The sequence below is a fragment of the Peromyscus maniculatus genome, chromosome 6, assembly GCF_049852395.1.
Source record: "Peromyscus maniculatus bairdii isolate BWxNUB_F1_BW_parent chromosome 6, HU_Pman_BW_mat_3.1, whole genome shotgun sequence".
In the NCBI taxonomy this organism is placed as follows: domain Eukaryota; kingdom Metazoa; phylum Chordata; class Mammalia; order Rodentia; family Cricetidae; genus Peromyscus; species Peromyscus maniculatus.
Genome location: NC_134857.1, coordinates 116,915,751 through 116,940,059, shown reverse-complemented (window position 1 = coordinate 116,940,059; position 24,309 = coordinate 116,915,751). Strand labels below are relative to the sequence as shown.

At 38.9% G+C, this 24,309-nt stretch overlaps 1 protein-coding gene across 1 annotated transcript in view; it reads right to left on the bottom strand.

Annotated features, from left to right (window-relative positions):
• Positions 1-1,341: 1,341 nt before the first annotated feature.
• Emcn (endomucin) overlaps positions 1,342-24,309 on the bottom strand; it is a 90,648-nt gene continuing 67,680 nt past the window's right edge. The window contains exons 6-12 of the mRNA XM_006970332.4: positions 18,585-18,674; positions 18,293-18,346; positions 16,709-16,804; positions 13,579-13,603; positions 12,342-12,403; positions 7,377-7,450; positions 1,342-1,871 (exon numbers count right to left, since the gene is read on the bottom strand). Of these exons, the coding sequence (XP_006970394.1) occupies positions 7,416-7,450; positions 12,342-12,403; positions 13,579-13,603; positions 16,709-16,804; positions 18,293-18,346; positions 18,585-18,674 (362 nt within the window). The 3' untranslated portion in view covers positions 1,342-1,871; positions 7,377-7,415. The remainder of the gene's footprint in view (positions 1,872-7,376; positions 7,451-12,341; positions 12,404-13,578; positions 13,604-16,708; positions 16,805-18,292; positions 18,347-18,584; positions 18,675-24,309) is intronic.

Below are 24,309 nucleotides of genomic sequence, written 5' to 3'. Positions count from 1 at the left end.
AATTCCCTTATGATCGGTTCTTAATCTAGAATGATCAGGTTAGTACTAACAGTGTTTATGAAAGTTAGAGAAAAGGCATTAAAGCCAAATTAAAAGAGTTTTTTTTCTTTCTTCACAATGCATCTGTTTAACAATGGCTGAGGAGCTCATTGGAACAATCTGTAACAAAGGCAAATGCTCCCTGCTGGGTGGGCTGCAACCACTGCCTCACACCTTTAGAACCTTTTAACCTAGTGGTTAAGAGCACTGACTGCTCTTCCAGAGGTCCTGAGTTCAATTCCCAGCGACCACATGGTGGCTCACAACCATCTGTAATGAGATCTGGCACCTTCTTCTGGCCTTCAGACATACATGCAGACAGAACACTGTACACCTAATAAATAAATAAATCTTTTTTAAAAAAAGCAGTCCCAAGGTGAAAGCATATGTAAAGTGCAGATACTTAACCTCTCCCATTAGCTTTTCTTTCCTGGCCCCCATTTCTCTATCCTTCTCACAGAAAAATAAAGAGATACCCATCAGAACTGTATATATGCTTGCTTGAGATCTTTGATTAGATACAGCACAAATATCAAGAAGGTAAGAATCAAAATGAATCTCTGACCCTAAAGCTGAAAGGTTTCATATACTTTTCAGTGAAAGAAAATCATCATGGCGCTATAAAATGTCTTCCCATCTTCATCAAACCCTCCCTCAGACCAGTAAGACAAATTTTCATTGAGTTCTGCTAAAGAAATCATAGATGTTAAAAAGAGCTACCAGTTGCAGCTTGTTAATTCTGGAACTTTTCTCAGAACTTCAGCTAACTTGATATTTGGATCTCTTGTGTCAAGAAGGGGTCAAGGTTGATCTATTAGATTTCAACAATAGAATCTGCTCTTGATGGGAGTGGTACTCTATTCCTACTGAATTTTTAGGAAGGTGACACATTGAAAAATAACATCCCAATTTAACATTGATGGGATGTTGATTTTCTAGACATTGGAGTTTTAGTAATGATTCCTTAACCCATGTGTGATATTTCTAAAAATAAATAAATAAAAATACCACAGAGTTAGTATCAGCCAAATAGATCAATCAAAGAAACCTAACCCTGCTACCTTCTTGGTATCACAAAGATATCAAGCATTCTTGTCACATGGTGTGAATTACAAATGAGAAAAACCAAAGAAATGGCAATTTCTTTCCCTCTACTACTGGCTGATACCTCAGTCCTCTGGTCCTTTTGTGCTTTTTATAGATGTTTTTCTCATAGTCTAATTATAATTCATATTCTAAAAATCAATCCAACTAGTCAAAATTATAGTAATACAATGCCAGTGCCACACCATAGTCATGATGTAATGTTTAGTGTGCTGAGTACAGCCATTATTTATTAAAAAGTAACACATGAAAACATGAATAGCATACCTGTCTGTACAGAGGAACATGGTATGATTTCTACTTAACATAATAACACACTTGCAAAATCTCCCTGCATTAACATAGTGGGAAACAATAAATACTAACACTAGCTAATATATGAACACAAAGAAGATAGGCAGGTCTCCATGGATCAAGGCTGTAAACTCAGCCCTGGAAACTCTAAACTCATCTATGGCTTGTCTCCCGGGAGCCCACCTGCCTAGGCTGAGGGGTCACTGCTCACAAAAGTTCCTCCTTGAAATGTCCCTGAAAACTAGAGTCATTTGATTTTCTACATCTCAGACAGGAGCTATCTAGAACTCTTTATGTTTCTATTGGGTTATGGTATGTCAATCCTTTGCAGGGAAAGGCAACTGATGTAGATTTGTGAGGAGACCGTGAGATGGAATTGGTTCTTCGGGACTGTCTCCTTTCCACACTTGGATTTCAGAAGCTGAAGATTAAACCTGTGAACAACAAAAACAACAAAAACTCAGCTTGAAGGAAGTAAAGAACTCAGAGGTAGTGAGGAAGACTTGGCAAGAAGTATTAGTGACTTCCTTAAATTTTTGTCATACACAGTGGTCACACGAATGTCACACACACTTCAATATGAACATTCTGAGTAGACAATGATTACCTTCCCCACACTGGCCCTCATTCCATAATCCCCATCATTGCTGTTATTTCCCTAATTCATGCAAGCACACAGGCTGGAAGTGTGGGTGGTATCAACAGTACTGTTTCTACTTTTTTCCCTGCCCACATCCAATCAATTGGCACATCTTGAATTTCTTTTAAACAGTGTGAGGTACTGAACCCTGAGTCTTGCACAAGCTAGACAAGTACTCCACAGCAAAATCCCCAGGCCCATGGCTACTGTGTCCTGGGAGTGGTATTCAGAGTCCATGCTGAGCCTTAAGGAGTAGAAGGAAGTGTAGGTGGGGACATCCTTGATGTCTCTTCAGAGCACCCCAGATGGTTGAGCACACGTGAGAGAAGGGAGATGAGATCTACTGGTAAGGGAACAAGAAAGTGGATGCAAATGGGGAATCAACATATTAAGTGAAATAAGCCAGAATCAGAAAGACAAACTGTGTACCTGTTATTATTATTTTCTTGTGTGTGTACCTTAGATTTTTATATAGATAACATAAAAAGAAAAATGAGGCTGTCTTGGGGAAGGAAGGAAGAGAAAAGAAAGAGGAGAAAGGGATGGGTTTAGGGGATGAATAAGGTCAAAGTACAGGACCTACTTGAATAAAAATGTCTATGAAATTCATATACCAATAAAGACTCTGGCCTTAGCAGGAGTTCTGTGTGGCAACAAATTATATCCTGTAGTCATGCCACCTTTCCTACTCTTGATATGAGAATAATCTCAATGAACAATAACAGAATACATTTAGTACCTGCCAAGGAGTACTAAACTGTAAAGAAAAATGTGTATGTTGGCATATCACACAGCTCCGGTTCTTTGATTATAGTGGCATTCAAAAGTAAACACAAGTTTTGCTTTGTTTTCGGTTTTTCAAGACAGGGTCTTTCTACGTAGCCTTGGCTTTCCTGGAACTCACTCTGTAGACCAAGTTGGCTTTGAACTCACAGAGATCCACATGACTCTGCCTCCTGAGTGCTAGGATTAAAGGTGTGTGGCACCACCACCTGGTTAAGCACAAGATTTTTAAATGGCTTACAAAAAATCAAATAGCTATTTTTAGTATGAGACCAACTATTTTGAGGATAAAACCATCTTTGTTCTCACAGCTTGTACTACAGTGAACTATAGAGGAAAAGTTGAAGATAAAGTAAGTATTAAGGCCCTTATGGTGGTTGTCCTGGTTCAACTGGAATTAAGTAACTAAGAGATAAGCCAGTAGGGATACCTGTGAGGATTTTCTCTTATTTGAAATTGAGAGTCTCTCCAAATCAGGGTCCCACCTTCTGGTGGCAGGAAGCAATGAGTGAAAGGAAGGCTAAGAAAGACAGACATGCTTTTTGCCTGCTTGTCAGACTCATACCGCCACTGCCCCTGATGCTTCCCTTCACTGATATCAGAGCCCTGCTTCTTCAGGTATCAAGTGTGGACTGAAGATCAGTAGCTCCCCAGGAACCCTCCAGGTCTTTGGTGTCAGAGTAGGACTGCAGAGGCCTTCATCCTCATGGACTGAGCCTCTACTGGGTTCTCAGTCTCTCCAAAATGAAGGCAGCCATTGTTGAACTAGCCAGCCCACACTGTGTATGCTAACTGAACAAATTCCCTTTTAGTACATATTTGTTTTATAGATGCTGTGCCTCTAGAGCACCCAACTAGTCCATCTTCTAATATGACACCAACTCTGCAGTGTGAGGGTAGTATCATCTGGAGCCCTATCAACCTTCCTATTGTTATAAACATAGCAGGTGTTAGGACAGATTTGAATGCATGAGCCAGCGTCTTTCTGTAATTGCTTTTTCTTTAAATTTCTTATATAAGATTTTATTCTCCTAGTAGATAATGTTTTGCAGAAGACAAAGACTGCAGCTCAAAAGTCTTTGGAATTCCTGCCTGCCCTGCTAATTCACATTAAATATAGTTACCCGCAAAACAAGGGATGATCACTAGATGAAACAGAAAGCCTTAAATACATCTAGAATGCTCATTTGAGGTGAAAAATTTGATTGTGAGTGATTGCCTGCGCCTTGTTTGTTGTTGCATACAGATCCAGAAGCTTCCCTTCCTTCCCCAGTTCCGATGAACTCACTCCAATTCATTCTGAATCTCTGCATTGATATCTGACTTTCAGTTGACAGCCTAGAAATTACTCACTGGTTATTAAGTTCTTAGTACAGTGACAGAAATATGTATGTTGAAGAAAAAGTAACACAAATAGATGGTACAATTGACAGATGTCAAACTTGTTTCTTCCTACGCCTTTCTGATCTTTATTCTTCAGAATACGGTTATGCAATCCTCAAATTATTCAGAAGAGCAACAAGAGTTGTGTAGCTTTGCAAATCAAAGAACAAGAAATCATAGCACAGGAACATATATTTTGCATGTGCATGGTATGTACATGTTATGTGTGATGTGGCTGTATCTATTTCGGCATGTTGGCACATGTGTACACAGGTACATGTGGAGGCCAAGGTTGATGGTGTCTGCTTTGATCACCCTAGTGTATTGAGGGAGGGTTTCTCACTTGAACTCAACTTACCCATTTGGCTACTAGGGCTAGTTAGTTTGTTTGCTTCTGGGGCAGCCCATTTCCCCTTCTGAGCACTAAGATTACAAGGTGGTTGCCACACTCATCCCACATTTCTTGGGTCCTGGGAATCCACAGTGAAGCCCGGACACACGTGCAGGAAGCACTTTCCATACGGAGCCATCTCCCCAGACTAGACTTTTAAAACATTTCTTTCATTTCTTAATATTATCATATAATTATATCACTGCCCCCTTTCTTTTCCTCCCTCCCAAACCTTCCATATACACCTCTCCTTTCTCTACTTCAAATCCATGGCTTCTTTTTTTCATTAATTGTTGTTAAATGCATATATGCATGAGTATATATATATCACTGAATATCAATTGACTCAGTCTATATAATGTTATTTACATGCATGCCCTTAGGGTTGACTGTTTGGTATTGGATAACTAGTTGATGTGCTCTTCCCTGGAGAAGACTTTCTCTGGCTCTCAGCATTCCTTAGTTGCCTATAGTTCATTGTGTAGGATTGAGGCCTATTGCTAAAGGGGAGTTGGATAACGCCACCCCCCATGTCTCTCCCTGCCTTCCTCACCTGAGTAAGGAATGACACCATTCACTCTACCTGCCTATGAGTGATGCTTCCTTGTGAGTACAGCCCTCCTGCACCCGGGTTACGCAAGGTTGCATAGTGTAATGACAGCCCTAAGGACACAGGGACAATGCTGACAGATCTCTATCTGTTTGTCTGTCTGCCTGTCTGTCTACCTTCCTGCCTGCCTGCCTGCCTGTTTGCCTGCCTGCCTGTCTGTCCGTCCTTCTGTATGTCCGTCCGTCGGTCCATCCATCCATCCGTCCGTCCGTCCGTCTATACATCCATCCATCCATCCATCCATCCATCCATCCATCCATCCATCCATCCATCCACTCACCCACCCACCCATCCATCCATCTACCCATCCATCCATCCATCCACCTATCTAACATCTAACTTCTCTCTCTCTCTGGATTTGAGGCAATGCCTCATGCAGAAGAGTCTGGCCTCAAACTTCCTATGTGTTATGTGTCTGAGCATGACTTTGAACTTCAGATCTTCCTGTCTGTACTCCCCAGTGCTATGATACCCTGTCTCATTTTCTATGGTGATGGAGATGGGGTCTGGGACCTTGTGCCTGGTGAGCAAGCACTTTACTGAGTGCAATGCAGCCCCAGCATGGACAGTACTTTCTTTTATTAAACTTACTTGGACTAGACAATTTATTCTTCTCTTTATTGTCCTCATCCAAGTTGGAAAATTGGCTTCTGCATTTTGAGTCCTTTGTAAATATGAAAACATCCCTTTACTAAGTACTGAGTTGAAAGGAAACTACAGCTATCTCGCAAGGAAACTTTCTTTTCATTAATTAAGGCTAATTCACATGCCACCGCACCCAGCTTCTCTTACTGGGCTCTGGAAGTGACCATTCCAAAAAGAAAAATAAAGCCCTAAATTCCTCTTACACCAGCATGCCCCTAACAGCAGGTTAGAGGCAGATGAGTTTGTGATGCTGGTGTCTGCATCTGGATGGGCATCTCTGAAGCTGTCCTCGGTTCCTGGTGAAGAAAGCTTGGACATCACCATGAACTCACCAAACAACTGAGTGTCTGTTAGACTGACATATTAATAGCTGGACAGTGGACACAGCTGTGCATTGAACAGTGATACTCCTCACCTCTGACACATTACTCAGAGTGATGACCAGCTTGGCCAGGCCAGTACCGAATATGTAAGTGTTTATTGGTTCATTTGCATTTTAGTGTTTATTCTGAAGGATAAATTTTCTATATATTCTATAAAATACCAAACATTAATTACAACAGCATTTAATTGATGCTTCTTATAAGAACCAAATCAACACCAGAAAGTCTCGTAACCTTCTTCTAGGAAAACCAAAGGCAACTAACCTCATGTGGAGTAATTCCAGAGCAGCTTTGATAGAAAATAAGAAAGGTCCCTGCATTGTACCGGCTTCTGGTCCAGACCAGGAACATGCTGATCAAAAGGTAGTTCATGCTTTTGAGAACCTCTATTGTTTTTGGATTAACAATTATTGCCGTGTGAGATTTATCACTTCTGTCTGGTCTCCTTGACCACATAAAAGCTGTGTTCCTCAGCTGGTCATATAGCAAAAACAAGTCATCATATTTAGTATGGAATTAAGAAATCTTAACTGAGACTGCGTTTTTGGTCACTCTGCTTGAACAGTTTTGTGTGCATATCCGTGGTTCCTAGATCTAGAGAGAAAGTGCCTCGGGATGTGGTCCCTATGGTGGGAAGATGACTGTGTCTTCTATGGAGCTGGGCCACCAGTTCTGAGCCAGCCTATGGCAGAAAGCCACATCTTTAACCCTGCACAGCGTCTGTGTGGTATCCCTCCCTGCAATAAGCTACAGGTCTGTCAGCATTGTCCTTGTGTCCTTTGGGTTGTCGTTACACTGTGGAACCTTGCCTAACTCGGGTGCAGGAGGGCTGTACTAACAAGAAGTAGGCAGGAAGAGTGAACAGTGTCATTCCTTAGGCAGTGGTGGGGGGGCACTGGAAGAATGTTCTGTAATCAAGACAGCAGTCATTTTTCTGGTCCCTTTTTCTTATAGTTTGCTTTTAGACAAATAGCCAATGATGTTTTCATTGACACCAACCATTAAATGTTCAGGATTTAAAGGTCTATAAAATAATCTGAGGGATAGCAGGCTAAGGAAGCAGATATTAATGAGTATATCTGTGAACGGAATTAGGAAACTTACATATTTATTGCCCAGGTGTAGGGAGGATCCATCATGCTGTCAGTTCTTGGTTTTCCCCTGTGCAGAGTGCTCGCCTAAGAACAGAGGGTAGGTTTGATCTATGTGCTCAGAGACATGAAAAATGAAAATAAAGTTTCCTGGATTTTCATTTTTTTCAAGAAAAGTTCAATTTTTCTGCAAGATTGCCATTGAAGCCACAGTTTGCCTCTTGGTATTGCCTGGAAATTATTTACTAAGACTTATGAGCTTTCTTTGGCCATCATGTATTTTCACCCTAAAGGATCCTTGCTAACTAACTCCCTGGAGGTGAGAGTGTGGATTAGGAGACATCACAGGGGAGATGCCAGGGGGTTCATTATAGACTCTCCTGTTATGTGAGGTGGCTTTTCCTAGGCAAACCCACAGTATATATTTAAAGTGACATTTTATCAAGAAGGTATTCTGGGGTTCTTCTGTTTAAATAATTCAGTGGGAACTTTGGGAAAATAATTTATAAGCCCACGGGAATGCATTAGTGACATTCAGGGAAGCATATAGGTAGCATGGCTCAAAATTTCAGTAACATTCTGCTATTGAGTTTAAAGGTAAAAGGATGGACCTGGATGATGGAAAGAGGAGAGTCCCCAAGCAGTTTTTCCATGGTACTGAATTCATGACAAGGGTGTTTCATAGTACCAGCATCTTTCAGGGAGTATCAAGTATCAGCACCTATCACTATATCAGCAATATGGATAAGATTCTCCGTCTGTTCAGATACATGTCCTCATTTTATCTAGGTTTTGTCTGTCAGTGGTTAACACATCTGTCTTCTGGTGACAATGTGTATGTCACCAGTCACTTTCACAGGTATGGTGGTAATAAATAGTATCAGAGAGCTGACAGACTCAGAACCCTTTCTAACTGTGATTCTTAGGGCTGTGCTGGAGGAGTTGCTGAGCACAGTGTGACATCCCTTGCAGCCCCAACCACACTATGACCTACCTTCTGCTTGCACCTGCTTAGTTTGCCAAAGGCACATCACTTACCTGGAGCCCCTGACTTTGAAGTAGAAGAATAAGAAATAAACAAAATGCAGAAATCACATAAAGGACATTGTATGAGAATTCATTACAATTCTTAATATTTGACCTTAAGTTCTGTCCAGTCAGAAATAGACAGTGTGAGAAAAACTCAGCCATGTCACGATTTGGGTAACAGTTATTATAATAGTGATACCTGTGTGTAATGATTTGAATTGGGAAATGTCCCCCACAGGCTCATGTATTTGAAAACTTGGTCTCCACTTGGTGGCACTGCTTCAGGAGTTTAGGGAGGTCGAGGTGGGAACCTTGCTAGGGGAGTATGGCCCTGGGGGTGGGCTTTGAGGGTATAGCCTTGCTCTACTTCCTGTTCTCTGTCTTTGTTTCCTGTCTGTGCATGAAAACGTGGTCAGCTTCTAGCCCCTGCTCCTGCTGCCTTTCCCATCACGGGGCTGGCTCGCTTGCACTCTCTTTCTCTCTCTGTCTCTGGAACCATAAGATAAACCCTTTCTTCTTTACATTGTTTTTGGTCATCATATTTTATCACAGGAACAGAAAACAACTAACACACTGTGACAAAAACAAAGAACACATCCACATACATAGGGACAAGGAGCACTTGGAAGACAAGAAGATGCCAAATGCCAATAGTGGTTGGGCCAAGTTTGTACTTAATATGTGATTTTAAATTTATTTTTTTTCTATTTTATATTATATATATGTGGTCAAATATTTTCTTCAAATTTCTTCTAGCGTTCTATGCTAAAAGTGAGGTGAAATGTATCATCTCTGAATTGTTGTCTGAGAACCCCACTTAACCCATCATGTTGGCCATATAGCCTGCACTTAGACACAGGGGTGTTTAATTTGGCTACACTTCCTACAAAAATGTCATTCTTCTAAAAGCACAAGTTTCTTACACAGTAGTAGCACACTTTTTCTTTTATATGAAGATGAACTCCACCTTTAAATATATATGAACTATGCTTTCAGTAGCAGACTGCTTGAGAAAGAACATATGTAAAGGAACTGGCGAGTATGGTAGATGAGCATGGTCACCCAACTAGAGGAAGAGGACTTTGGGAAACTGTTAACACTTGGAAAATCATAAGAAATTTAATAAGAACCCCTGAAGCATCTGTAAACAACAACAACAACAACAACAACAAAAATACCAAAAAGCAAAACAACAAAAAATAATTTAGAATGCACTGGAACTTTCCCTCAAAGTATGAGGCTTTAAAGGATATTCTTTTTTCTTTTCTTTTCCTTTCTTGGAAACATTTGTTTATTGTTTTCTATCATGACATCATTCATTTTGAGATAAAGGTCCTGAGATTCTATAGTGAGGCAATGACTGTACCCAAAACCATGTATGGCTACTGAAACCCCAATTTCATTATACTCCCGCTTATGTATATTAATTTAACACTGTATGACTTAGACCTTGAGATAAATAATGTAAGTTATAGCAGTCTTCAATTATAGTCTGTGAGTGGCCTGTTGTCTCCTTTATCAGATGATTTTTTTCATTTCAATTTTGAGATGATTATATGGGTGATGGTAGAAAAACTGAGCTAAACTTGTAAAATTATATTAAACTCTATCATTTCAGGCTCTATTCTAGTTATATTTTAGGAAAGATTTTAGCATTGGTCCTGAGACAAATGTTAAATAATTTTAAAAATTAAACTTCTTACCAGTGTGGTGAGAAAGATTTTCTAAAGAAGATGTATTTGAATAAGTTTGAAGGGCAATGAGAAGACTTTTGACTGGAACATTGAAGCCACCAAGTTCCATTAACAATAGACTTTAATCAAAATTCTGTAGTATAAGGACCATTTGAAGATCATTATACTTAGCTTCTTAATTCTAGGCTATTAAAATCAATTCTAAATCATCAATTTCTATCTAATTCAGGCATTTTCCAATGGTAATAAGCTGGATTGGCCTTTGGGGTAATTTTGAAAGCAGTGTGGTTCCCAAATCTTACTGGGAAGGAATGTAAGTACCAGAAACTACTTCTTAATATTCCCAAGATAATATTTCTGCTTCAAACCTGGGTCCTAATAACTCCTGTAGGAAGGAAAGGGAAACATGTAAGGTTGAAGATCATCTAGCTATATGGGTCAGCTTCACTTATTGTTGCAAGTACCACCCCAAGAGAGCCAAATGTGAAGTTCAGTTTTCAAAACAGAACTTAAGAAGGTTTCAGATTTGGGGGGATGGGGAGTTCTCTTGAGAAACCTATGATCCTAGTGCGAGGTATCATTTTCCTAGAAGCGGGTGGTGGAGATCTTTATTATAGTCAGCTCCTTGCAGGTGTCCCTTGGAGTTCCTGCACAATACCTCATTGCACAACTCCAGAGTCAAGGAGACTGTAGTGCACTTGTTTAAACTCCTAAGGAAGGGCAGGACAGCACATAGAATCATTGTGATGCTTCTTGGCCAGACACAGGCAGACTCTGGAGAATTTCTCATGATTAGCACTGTTATCATGCTCAGGCTTTCTCACGTGCTAACTAACACATATTTAGGTCCCTTACTCAATGTCCCACTCCTTTCTGTGATCCAGTAGAACAAGCTTGGCTACATAGTCATTGCTGGTGAAGAGCCAGGAAAATCCTAGGCACAGATTCACATGGCTCTATGGATGATCTGTGTTCTTTTGCCCCATTAGATGGGGTTACTCGAGAGAGAGAGAAAATAGAGTGGACATAGAAGTAACATATGCACCAAACAATATTAAAGAAGCAAGAATAAAAAACCAGATTTCTCTTAAAAGAAAAATGGTGGACTGAGACCATTATCAAAGGGAGAGCAATCGCTTAGCATGGCTGTGGGTCCCATCTCCAGTAAGAAGGGAAAGGCAGATGAAGAGAAGAGAGAGGATGAAGGCATGTCCGTGCTTTGTTGGAGGCCCTGGCTCTTCCTGTCCAGTGCTTTTTCTACGATGCTTTACTCTGTGTGGAATACCCTGCCTGGCACTGAAACATTAAATTTTTGATATCTAAACCCTGTCTCAAAAAACCAAAAAAAAAAAAAAGAAAAAAAAAATTTTTGATATCTTGCTTTTGGTTTGGAACAATACTTAGAGCTTGTTGTTTTACAAAATTGTTTTTAACTACTAAAAATGTTTATTACATAGCTCTTTACTATACACATGCACCCTGGAACCATATGACTTGTTATTTAAATTAGAACTATATGGATTACTTTGTGAAAATTAGAAGTTGTTTTTAATTTCTCTGTTTGGTGACATCAGTGCTTTAGATAACAGTCTATTTGAATCAAGGGAAAATAACCATTAATTTTTCAAAACAAGCCTACATCTTATTTGTTATTGCTCTTGACACAAACACATCTAAGACAAATCACATATGCATTTTTCAAGAATTTTACATTTCAAATTGAGTAAAATATGGATAGGGAATCAAAAGCACAAGTGTAGATTATATTGATAAGAAATATATTTGATGTTTCTTGAGAAGTTTAGTTGAGATTGTGGGAAATAATGTAGTCCATTTTTAAATTTTAATTGACAAATCATGACTCCAAGTGACTACACACACACACACACACACACACACACACACACACACACACCCCTTACCCAAAATGAAACAGAACTTTTGAAACCCTGTTAAACTTTCTGGTCTTTTGGCTACTTCTACAAAACAGTAAAAGTGTCTAGTCACCACTCATTCATTAGAACACATCTGTACATCTACCAAAAGCAGCCCCAATAATGCAAGACCCAAAATTCCAATTTATGAAAATGTAAGGATCATCTCCTCTTCAGAGCAGGACTTAGCATGTATCAAGAACTACAACTGCACTATTTCTCAAGAAGTTCTGCTTTGGCTTGTATTTCACATGACTAAACGCCAGTGCTGTCACAGGATTGTCATCTAGTCACGTGTCTTCTAACCAAATGGGAACTTACCAGACTCATGAGAGATTGTTTTCACAGTGAGCAGCTTTACACTCTCTTTATCGGACTGAGGCCTGTTTGAAACAGAAACACTTAAGTTATCACCATAGTAATGGACAGTGTGTCGATCTGGCCCAGAGTGAAGAAAAAGCACAGGCAAAGCTTTTTTTTTTTTTTTTTTTTGTAAGATTATATGGCAAACTCTATGTCCCTTCACTATAAGCACAGACACGCTGTGTAGCCAGTAGTTTTTGAAGAAAGATGGCAGGTCCCATCACTGTCACAGTGGTGATCATCTGTTTAGTTAAACATCACCTGGATCAGGTAGATGAATGTCACCAGGTCTAAATTGCCTGTGTCTCCAGTTGTGAGTTATGAGGTAGAAGACACAGACACATTTGTGAACTTTCTGATCAAAAAGTGAGGTCCAGGGACATTCATTTTATTAGATCTCAAGATTGTAGTGTCTGAACCAACTGTTTTCAAGAGAGTTTCCTATACTGTTTTCCAGATTCCAGTTCCAAAACCTAGCTTCTTTCCTTAGATATCCTGAGAGCCTCCATTTGTAAGTAAGATGGGTAGGCAATGAAGAGACATTATTTCTGTAACAGTTACAGTTTAGTGGAAAAAGAAAGAACACCACCACTACTATAAACAAAGGGTGTACATTCAGGTTAACAAAGAAGATGCAGTGGCTTTCTTGTCTCCAGCATGAACAAACACAACGTCTCCTGGCTCACCAGCCCCTTGCTTGCGATCGCTGCCTGTGCTGCTGCCAGCTGTTTGGATTCCTCTGACAGTCAAAGCTGAGCAACTTTGCACCCAGGCAAAGCTACCTGGAGGCAGCTTGAAGAACAGGCACTGTTTTCCTTAGCTGTGGTGAACATGCTGAACATTTCATCAGGAACATTATCTTGAAATGCCAGATGTGGTTTACATATTTTGCTTTGTTATATTCATCCTTCAGCCCTTCACTGAATCTTTTTCTCATCTCTTTTTATTTTGATTTGTTTTCTGTCTTGTACCTTGTCCATACCTACCAGCAACCTTCTCTTTTAGTTGTCTTTAAATAGCTCTGAAAAATAGCCAAATCCCATGTACGGTAGCTACATTTTATATATATATATATATATATATATATATGAAAACAATATATAAAGTGTAAGTACAAGTTCAAAATTTTTCTCTATTTAAATGACAGGATTGAAAGTTCTGGGGAAAAGATAAACAGTGATGCAGCCCAACTTACTGATCGTTCCCATTTTCTGGAGTGCCTAGAAGAGAAGACAGTAAATATGATATCAGGGCTGCTTTCTGCTAAAACTCCTTCTAGAACCAGTTTTAATCTTACTGGCTACCCACAGACATTCCCTCAGGCACAGTTAACATTCCCCCTGACAAGGAGCAATCCTTGTTAAATAAACTACCAAGAACTTGGTTCTGGTTTAATTTTTACCATATAGCATCACATTACTTTGCGAATGTACCATCTTGGATTGTCTATCACATGAACACTAGAAACTTCCATATATTTGATATTTGTGAGAAACTTCTCAAAGTATCCGTTGCCCTTTTCAACTGGAGAACAGACTTTTCTCTTCTCCTTTATGCATTGCTCTTTTTTGGGAGACAAATCACAGCCCATTGATCCAACCTTCCAAGCATGGCCTTCAAAGTGCCACTGAGGCAGCTAGCCTTCCACGTTTAGAAACCCCTTGGGTTCACTGTGAGGATGGTTCCTACTGTAGGGTCATGGCCTTCCTGAAGCAAATGTTAAGCTGTTTCACTCCATTGTTTTGCCCCTGATTATGTCCCTTTCCACTTGGCTCCTGTGCAGTTTCTCTTCATATCTAACCTAACCCATCATTGGGACAAGCCTCTTGAGCATATCTCTTCTGCCTTTGAGTGTTATTATTTTCCTAAAAACCTTGGACAACTGCTTCTATTTCTTTTGCCCAACCCAAGACATCCAACTAGAACTCTAACTACCTAAGATTAACCCATCATACCCTGATGCAGCTCACTAATGATGTCTAACCATGTTTTTCCCCATTAGCAGGGTCTAGCAGTATGTTTTTATTACCATAAGTGCCAAATGCAATATTACCTGTGATGTTCATAGTCCCCCTTTAGAGTGAACTGATAATATTTGATTGCCTGTTTTAGCATTTTACTTAGAGTATGGTAACAGTGGGTTAATTAGCAGATAGATGCTTACCGAGAAACTTTCTGCATATATACCATGCTTATGTTAAAAGCTCAATCTATGGCAAACATTATTCAGATAAGCTTAATTTCCAACTTCTGATTCATGTTGTCTACCAGAGAACAGAATGGGCTTATTAATTTTCTGAATGTAATGAAGTCTCCCCCATGTACTTAAAGAGTGATTAACTGCAGGTGTTTAATGGTGCTAATTTAAAGATAACAATGCTGGAAACTCTGTGTGGAAACAAAGCTAACAGTAACCAAATAGACCTGCCTGATTACATAACTTCCACACTTGGTTTTAGAGCACCATACATCTTCACAATAACTCTTCAGAGTGGTAAGGATTTATTCATTTAAAGTCAGCTTTAATAGAAAATGTCACTCTTAACCTCATGCATTTTCAAAGTTTTCCAGTTAAACAATTCTTTTTCAGTACACAGTATTTTTATAAGTAGATTTAACATATTAGTTTTTATCCATCTCATAGACTCAACACCCACAGGCTTCAACTGTGATACTGTAATGGCTATATTCCCATAGAAATAAGATTTGTGGCTTAAAAATGGGTGACGGGAGGAGGGACTGGTTTATGCAAGTACTATTTCCTCTTTGGGAATGGGATAAGAAAGTAACTTTCAGACATTATGAGATTTATTCACTCACTCTTACAGCAAAGCACATGGTTTTCTTTTTCTTTTGTTTTTTTTTCTCCCTATTTTCCACCCAGAGCTCAAATGAATGCCACTGTTTTGGTCTGCTAACTTCTCCTTTTGCTGTCATGATCTGCTCCAACTGTCTGTGAGATGCACCGTCAGTGGCTGGCCTAACCCACAGTCATTAATGTCCTGGGGTAAGAAAGTAACTGTGCAGCTTATAAGCCATATAAAAATAAGCACCTTTTACCTTCTTAACAGCTTAAGAGGCTTAGATAGAATTTTGTTAGTGAAATAGTTAGAATGAAAATAAAGGGAAGATCTATTTCACTGGCCATTTAAAAATTTTTAACTCAACAAGCAGAGAATAAAAGTCTACTGCTATATATCAGGCATAATTCAAGGTGAGCTGGGCTCACAGGCAATGCAGGCACAGAGAAAAAGTAAAAATCTATAATGCCATGAAGCTGTTAATCCAGTTTGTAGAGTAAAAATTAATGGTATAATCTGTTCTGCTTAATGAAGTGGTATGTTACCAAAATGTAGAATAGATTATTGTTGGTGGAATCCTTTAGGGTAAGTTGCAAATGTGTTCTATAAGCCAACTGGTGGGTAGACTTGATGTTCCAGGAAAATGGTAATTATGGGTAAATGTATGAAAGCCTGAACATCACAGCACATCCAGAGCAGAGGACTGGAACTCCAAATGAATTGGAGTTCATGTGGTAGAGGGAATAGCTGAGCTAAGTGAGCCAAGGGAGGTACAGGCAGAGCATCAACTCAACAGACAGCACCACCCTTGGACTAGGAGGACAACTAAATATAGAAGGAAGGAACACAAATCACGTAGAGAGTTTTGTTTAGAATAATTCATTAACACCAGCTCATTAGTCGAGACAACTGTACTGTTCTACACTAAGATGATAATGATGACAGAGAATTTATGACGACGATGGTGGATTCTAGATGAGGAATATGAGGGAAAGTATCATCCTTATAACTCATCTACTCTAAAATATTAGTCTACTCTACAATAGAAGGTTTATTTAAAGAAAAGATAAACTGCATAACACCACCAAAGAAGATATCTATGTTGGAAAGAAGTTGAGGCCCCAAGAAGGGACATAGGTCCCAGAGTGTGATTTTTAAGATTATGGACTTCTAAAGTAAATTTCCACACTCCTCTGCTTATTCTCTGCCACAGGCCACACATCCTATTGCACATTGATTGTCTTTGGAGCATAGATCTGTGACTGTCCTCACAGTTGAGGCTATTTCATTAGCAAGAATTGATCTATATTTACTCTAAATAGATCTGAATCATCACTCCTTACTTTGAATAGCATGCAGAGAATTTCCCCGCCTCTTCCCCCTGCTCTTTGTGATCGGGTGACATGGTATTGTCACCAAAACTCTTCTCCCTTTGACAGTTTTTAAATTCAAGGTTGCACTAAGCAAACCCCCATTCTACTTCTGGGAAACCAAAATGAAGCAAAACAAAAGGTTGTTACTTACCTGGGTCTCTCTTCCAGCACATTCGATATAAACCCACCAGAGTAAATACCAAGAGTGTTATAACAATCAGCGCAATAACCACGGGCAAAATAATACCTGAAATTATTGGAGACATTGTCAGTTGGAGTGATGCTAATCCCATACAAATAGACCACACTGGACAAAACATGCACACTTCCTTCTTTAAACATCATTCTATCAAAACACTATTACATTCCGGGCCATAATTCTTCTGATTCACAGATTTGCTCTGCTTGTCATTTCTGACATATCCACTTGATGTCACTCTTGTAGCCTTCCTTAAACTTCCAAACCTCAAGGAGATGGCTGCCCATCTTTCCGGAGGCTGGGGGCATAAGGAGAGAGACTAGAGGCAACAGTTCTCTAGATTAGAGTTAGAACTGTACTCAATCATTTTTTTTTTGTATTTTATTATTAAATTACTTAAAAATATGCAGCTGACTTGAGTGGTTCTAATCTTAAGGCTGAAACTTGTATCTTTGCAACATGTTACCTTAAAACTAGAAAATATGGAAAAGAACTTAAGTAGATTGATTGGATAGCAATTTAGAACGTCTAACAACGTAGCTCCAATAGGCAGGTATGCTCACTTGGGCATGTGTTCGCAAAGGGTGTGTTGCTGTTGTGAGTCAGAAGAAGGCTTCCCTGTTTTGGTTAAGAAGAGGGTTTTTGAGTTTTCAGTGAGTCATTTCAGGGGTAAAAGTTTAGTGACTAAAGCAAAGGAGCAGTGAGAGGCAGAGTTAGTCAGGTACTCCATTTCCTCACCTCTATGCTTCTTGCCTATTTATCAAGGGGCAATAATATTTTACTTCATCAGTAGGGCAGCTTACATTCCACTTTCAGGAAGCAATGTTAAAGCACACTTTAAAATAGATCTTGAGTGATGTTATTTCCTCCTCAAAACGGAAATACTGTGAATCAATATGGCATTCCTTCTGTGATACCTTTTTAATGAAATGGTTTTACTGAAACCAAAGATAATCATTTGTAATTCCAGCTTCACAAACATTCATCTTACTGTTAATTGCTAAGGGAACAGCTGAACTATTATTTATTTTTTCAGACTTAACACACCTCTAAGGTCTTTATTGCTTGTATAGGTTCAAGTTAAAGTAAAATTAACTGCCATCTATATGACAAAATTTCATCAAGGTAAAAAGAATTATTGTTCTTTATAATTTAATTGCCTTAAGAATGTTCAATTGACAAATGAAGATGGATATGTTGGTATGGCATGATGATTTGGATAAAATGTATTAGTATGGTGATTTGTAGTTGAATACAGTTACACCAAGTCATATTTGTCCTTTTTGGTAATTGCTTACCACTAGGACAAGAGTGAAAAAGAAAAACAAAAAGAAAAGAGAGGAAGAAAATGGCCATGGTGTAGTAATTCCAATCAGATGTGTGTGGGGATTTTTAAAGCAGGCTGCGGTTTGAACTATTGGAACTACAGGCTGAGTGAAGTTGAGGAAAGGCTGTCCATAACCCTGCCCTTTCATTCTTCTTATTTGCATATTCTGCAAGTCTATTTCCATGAATGGAGATTTATATGTTACTCACTAGAGTAAGAGGGGGTGGTTGATGGAGTGGCTGTGATCTTCCCATCTTCGGTGTCTGTTATTTCGAGAGAGAAAACAAACAAGTCACCTTTGATAAATATGTTAATCCATATAGCCTTCCCTCTACTCCCATTTAAGGAAATATCCATGATTTATAGTTATGATGTTACAAATGCAAGATTTTCCCCTCACCATGCAAGAGCTATGTTTTGAAAATCAAGATGGATAGTGTTCATTTCATAAAGAACAGTAAAATAGAATAAGTTTCTCTTCAGGTACATGAAAAATCATACCTTGCAGCTGTGGGATGGTTTTTGCAGTTGTTAGTGATGCTGAGGGTGGCACGGTGCTTTTAGGCAGGGCATCTGGCAGTTGAGTGGCCACTATAGGAAAAACCACAAACCCAGACTCAGTTTAGAGTATTAATTCTTCATATTAGATTTCTTTGTAGATTTAAACAGTCTACATTTTTAAAGATCTGGGAAAACACTTTGTTTTATATAATAGAATGTATAAAATAGTATTGCTGAACTTGACTTCCATGTATTTCTTCTGGAAAAATGATTGACTTTGGCATCACATAAACTGGATATCAGTATCACGTTGTCCAGAGCAGAACTCGCCAAGAAAATCTGAGCAAGTCTCATATTCTAGTCCATAGTGCACAGAACTCAAATCAGGAGGTTCTTGCAAGATGTACATCTATGATAAACACTAATTATTTTTCAGATATTTTTACCTTTGGGAAACTGTGTTTTGTCCATTACATATGCTTAAAATAGATGTAAATGCAGAAAACTTCAGGTTTTATGGTATTTCACAGTGGTTGAAGAAAAATGATCCCTATGAAGGCTTTGATGAGAAGTGGGGAAGAACCAATGGAGATTCCTTGATTTTCCTCTGTGAAGCTCTGTAGCCATGTGAACATCTTTCATGGAATAATGGCTGTTTGATTCTTTCTCCTCCATTGACCATAACCTTTTTTCCTTCGAGGGAAATGTGTGCCATATTCAATCAGAGGACTAGCCAGATTATTATGATGAATAAAAATTATGAATAATTTAAAATGTAAGATAATATAGCTTAATATATGTAACATAATACATGGCATATCAATAAAAGAAAGAAAATACAAACACTGAATGCTTTATAATTTTGTCACACTTATCGTGAAATGAAATGTAATTTAGAATTTTGGGAAATGAATTGTCCCTCCTGGTGGGAAGTTCTCCTTTCTATCATAGCTGCTGGCTCATATTTCCACAAAACTCCCAGAGTGCAAAAGGTGTAATGCTCACCATACCTCCCACGTAGCTCCTGCTTCAGCCTGTGTGCACTAGAGCAAGGCTGACCATGTCCCTACACGGAGACATTCATTCTGCTTAAGACTTTTGAGGAGTTCTGAGGCCCTGCATAATTACACCCGTGAGACTGATATTTCTAGGGCTGCCATGGCTGCTCTCTCCTCCTTTGCCACCCACAGCACAGCACACACTGTATGCTCTGTGGGGGAAGAATCATGTGGAGAGTCTACACTGTGCTTGCCAGGCAAGAGATCTGTGGGAGGGAGCTAGATACATGCCCATAAGAACAAAGAGAAATGTCAGGCTAGTGCACAAAGCAGGCAAAAAAAGGAATATTAAGTGAAAGAGTGGGAGCTAGCTGAAAGCTCCGTACTGTTAGTTGTGATTTTCAGTGTCAAGGACTGTTTGGGGATGAATAGTCTTTTGGGTGTTTTGGAAGAGGATAAGATGGTTGGCTAAATAACCAATGGTCTTGGGATTTACCAACAGCTAGTTTCCAAGACTCCATATCCCACCTCATTTCTTCCTCATGTTCAGGCCAAGAGTTGCTTTAGGAGTGATTATTTCTGATTCAAATGACACCATGCCAAGCTTTCTGAGTTAAAATGTGTTGATCGCCTAGGGCCAGTAATTACTGCTATGTTAACCCTTAACCACGAGTTAACCACAACCCGGAAGATTGCCATGTTAACCTTTCTTACACGAATGATCGACGCTGCTAAAACAGAAACTTCCAAATTTCTACTTTTGTTTTCCTTTTAACTGTAATTTTTACTTAAGAAATCTTTTCTGAATTCACACACACACACACACACACACACACACACACACACACACACACACACACACCTGTGTGTTTACCTGTATTGTGGGTAATAGTATTTGGTGTTTGCATTTCTTATATTTTTCTACTTAATTAAAAGTACTTGTTATGGTGTTTATTAGTGCCCCACAATTTGAGAAACCGTATCTTTAGCATGATCATATGACTGAATGGTACTTAGATAAAGCTTGTGAGCCTAACATTTATTCTTTCTGTGACTATAACAGAGAGATTCATAGTGTAGTCTGATGATCTTCATTCATTGTGTTGAAAACCTGCTACCACAAATTTCTACCAAAGTAGCAATGTCAGAGAAGGGTCAGATGAGGAATAATGCAGCAGTTAAGAACATGATTCTGAAAGCTAAACTCTGACTGTAAAACTGCCTTCCTGAAGAGGCTTGTCATGTTACTTAACCTCTTTTTGTCTGATTTTCTTACATGTAAAAGGGGTTAAAATAGTTTTACATCATATTGTTGCTGTAAAGATTAAGAAAGAATAAATTTAAATTGTCTAGGAGAATAACTAGCCCCAGTATGGTTATTTTAAACTATATAATATCATGTAATATATGTTGTATGATATTGCTATAATGTATGATTATGTCTTTTAGAAAGTTGAACTTTCCAACTAAAGAGAGTTCATCTAATTTCCTTAAAAATTCAGAATTTAGCTGTGTTAAATTGAGTTTTCAGACATTTCCATGTTTTTCGGTATTTCTTTTCTCCAGTCAGGAGTGGAAGAAGCTGGAAAACATGTCACTCTTAGATCACAAAGTTCGTATGCGGGTCCTGATTTTGGGGATTGTGATGGTTATTGAATTCTAGAGGCATTGTGTTACAATTTAAATGCAATTTACAAACTTATGTCAAAACTCAGAGCAAGCTATGTGAAGCAAGTTCTCTTGGAACCAAGCCTATTCTACTGAAATGTATTCACATTTTGCTAATAGTTCCTGACAGTGGTACTTTTGTGGTTTTAGACAAGGGTTCACTATGTAGTCCTGGCTGTCTTGCACTCATTAGGTAGAGGAGGCTGTCTTCAAACTCTCTGAGATCTGCTTGCCTCTGCCTCCAGAGTGCTGAGATCAAAGGTATGTGTCACTACATACATGTAAACTTGCTATGTCACTGGGAACTTTACTAACAGGGGACTTGACTGTTGTTCTAAGGAATCAGAGCTTGACTAGAGAATGGTCTTCAAAGGACTGAAGTTATGGAAGTGTAGGTGGCTGAGGTTCCCCACTTTTCTGAATTCCACCTTGTGCTGGCCTGAGGCTGTACTGCCCCAAGGCTCATCAAAGCCAAGTGTCAGCCTGGCAGGGACAATCATGCCCACTGTTTCTTGAGAGTTGTGAATGCCTCCCAAGATGCTTTTGGGCTAGAGGATTCCTTGATGACCTTTCTCAAACTTCCTAAACGTGAATGTCAAGCTAGAAGGCTTCCACTCGGCTGTCCTCTCCTGCCCTCTCTTCACATCAGATTTCTCTTGCTATCTGATGGCTTCTCTGACTTACTTTCAGGTATTATCTCCATTGTTTTTCCCCCTTTAGTAATTATTATATTTATACATGTTTATAAATATATAAATAAAACCTGCTGAGTCCATTTAGTGTTGCTTATATGTTTTTAGTGTTGACTGCTTGGTATTAGATAACAAATTAGGAATCTTGTACCTGGGAAAAACTGATTCCCCCCTCCAAGCATCTGTTAATTTCCTGTTGCTCTTTATCTAAGGATGGAGCTGTGTGAGACCCTCCTCATCCATGCTGACATGTTACTTTGTTTCTTTTTATATTCATTCAATAATAATCACAAATAGAGGCCCACTCTGTACCTAACAGTAAATATTGAAGGACGGACAGCACAGTGTAAGATACAGCTGAGGGATTCCAAACTGATCCAGATGAAACCAGGGTTGAAGAACAAACATAATAATATTCCAAGAGTCATGATGAGTGAGCCTGTGCCACCTCTTATGAAATCTTATGAATAAGCTACTCTTCACAGCAAAGGAAAGATTTGAGAAGCTTTGGTAATGATGTATACTGTGTGGGTGTATAAATCAGAATCAGGAAATAAGAGCCAAGGCAAATTTACACAAGTACAGATACTTACATTGGTCAAACATTCTGACAAGGAGAGAGTCTATGCGGGACTTCCATTATCAGAAAGAAAACGGCTTTTTATAAAAATCAACTAGAACATACATCATTCAGATAGTGAATGCTATGCATGCAGAGGGGAATATGATGATAGGATCATTGAATGTTCTTCCAGCTTTAAGAACTTAGATTCTTGTCACATGATTTCTTTCTTTTTCATAGCTTTTATGTGCATATACCCATGATGGAACTTTCTTTCCAGTTAATAGGTAGAACACCAGAGGAGAGTTTTTCTGCCTTTGAGTGGTTGAGATTGAGTTTGCATCTCCTCAGAGCTTACATTACCGAACTGGGAGAACTCCTACAGCAATGTCAAAGTTTTATCTCAACTATCCATCCTTTTGCTTTAAGCCATCAAGGTAATTAACCTGAGACATAACATACTCTTATATACCTGGAAATAATTGTGAACTGAGATATATTTAGCTTAGATAACTCTATAGAAGTTGATATTGAGGGAGGAGATTTCCCCTTTCTCAGCCAGTTTAAATAGTTATTAAATTTCAGGAACTTATGCATGAGATCCAAGAAAAAACAAAGCAGGATACTAGTACTTCCTTAAGTTCCAGATTATTTTATCCCTGAGAAAGTATATTTAATCTTGTGCTTTAAGGATGAGAAATAGTGTGGCTCAGGCAGGTGAGGCAAACATGTCTGAGAGTGAATGAGAGAAAGTGTAAGTTAAATACACTCGAAAACTCTCTATTTCCCTTTCTATTCTTCCATAGGCTTTGTTTGTTTGTTTGTTTGTTGTTTGTTTTTGTTTTTTAAGACAGGGTTTCTCTGTATACCTTTGTGCCTTTCCTGGAACTCACTCTGTAGCCCAGGCTGGCCTCAAACTCACAGAGATCCGCTTGCCTCTGCCTCCCAAGTGCTGGGATTAAAGGTGTGCATCTCTGCCGCCGCTGCTGCCGCCACCCCCTGGCTTCCATAGGATTTTTAAGATTTTTTAAACAGATTTTTAAGTAAGACTATCCTATTTGCTTATATATAATTATCCATAAGGTTAATAAAATTTGTTCTTTGAATTCTGAAAGGTTTACAATGTTCTCTCTCTGCCATTATCAATATATCTATAAAGATATTAAAAAGGATTTTACTTCAAATTTGTATGGGACACTATATATCAGATATTATTCTAAATAGTTAACAAAGAGTAACTGTTTCAATTATTATTGAGTTATTGTTCTCATTTTTTCAAAGCAAAAACTGAAGCTCAGAGAGATTAAACATCCTCTCAAGATCACGCTGTAAGTAGGCTGTAGAGCAAATACTTCAATGAAAACTCTAGAGCCAGTTAATTGTTTTGATATTATAAAACCCTGAGCTACAGACTCTAGACAGCTTATGATAGGTATATCCTAGCATGAGTGGGTCCTCACTGAGTGGGAATGTCAACATTCTGTCACTGAATGATAGAGAACTCAATGGATAATATTCTGCACAGAGTGATGCATGCCTCAGTTTCCACAGCTTCCTGGAGCTGGAGAGGACAGTGAACACAGCTCTTCCTCCTTTCTAATGATTTGGTGTGTTGGTCATATATTGTCTGTTCTTGCTTCTGCTTTTCTACCAAGCTTAATGTCCACATTGTAATCATTGTTCTAAAACACAAGTTTGAAGAAGAGGGGTACCACGAGATCTTTAGAAATTGTGCTGGCCATTACAGGGGAACTGAGATACAACTGTGATGGTTATCCAAATGTACCTCCAGGGTGCCCAGACAT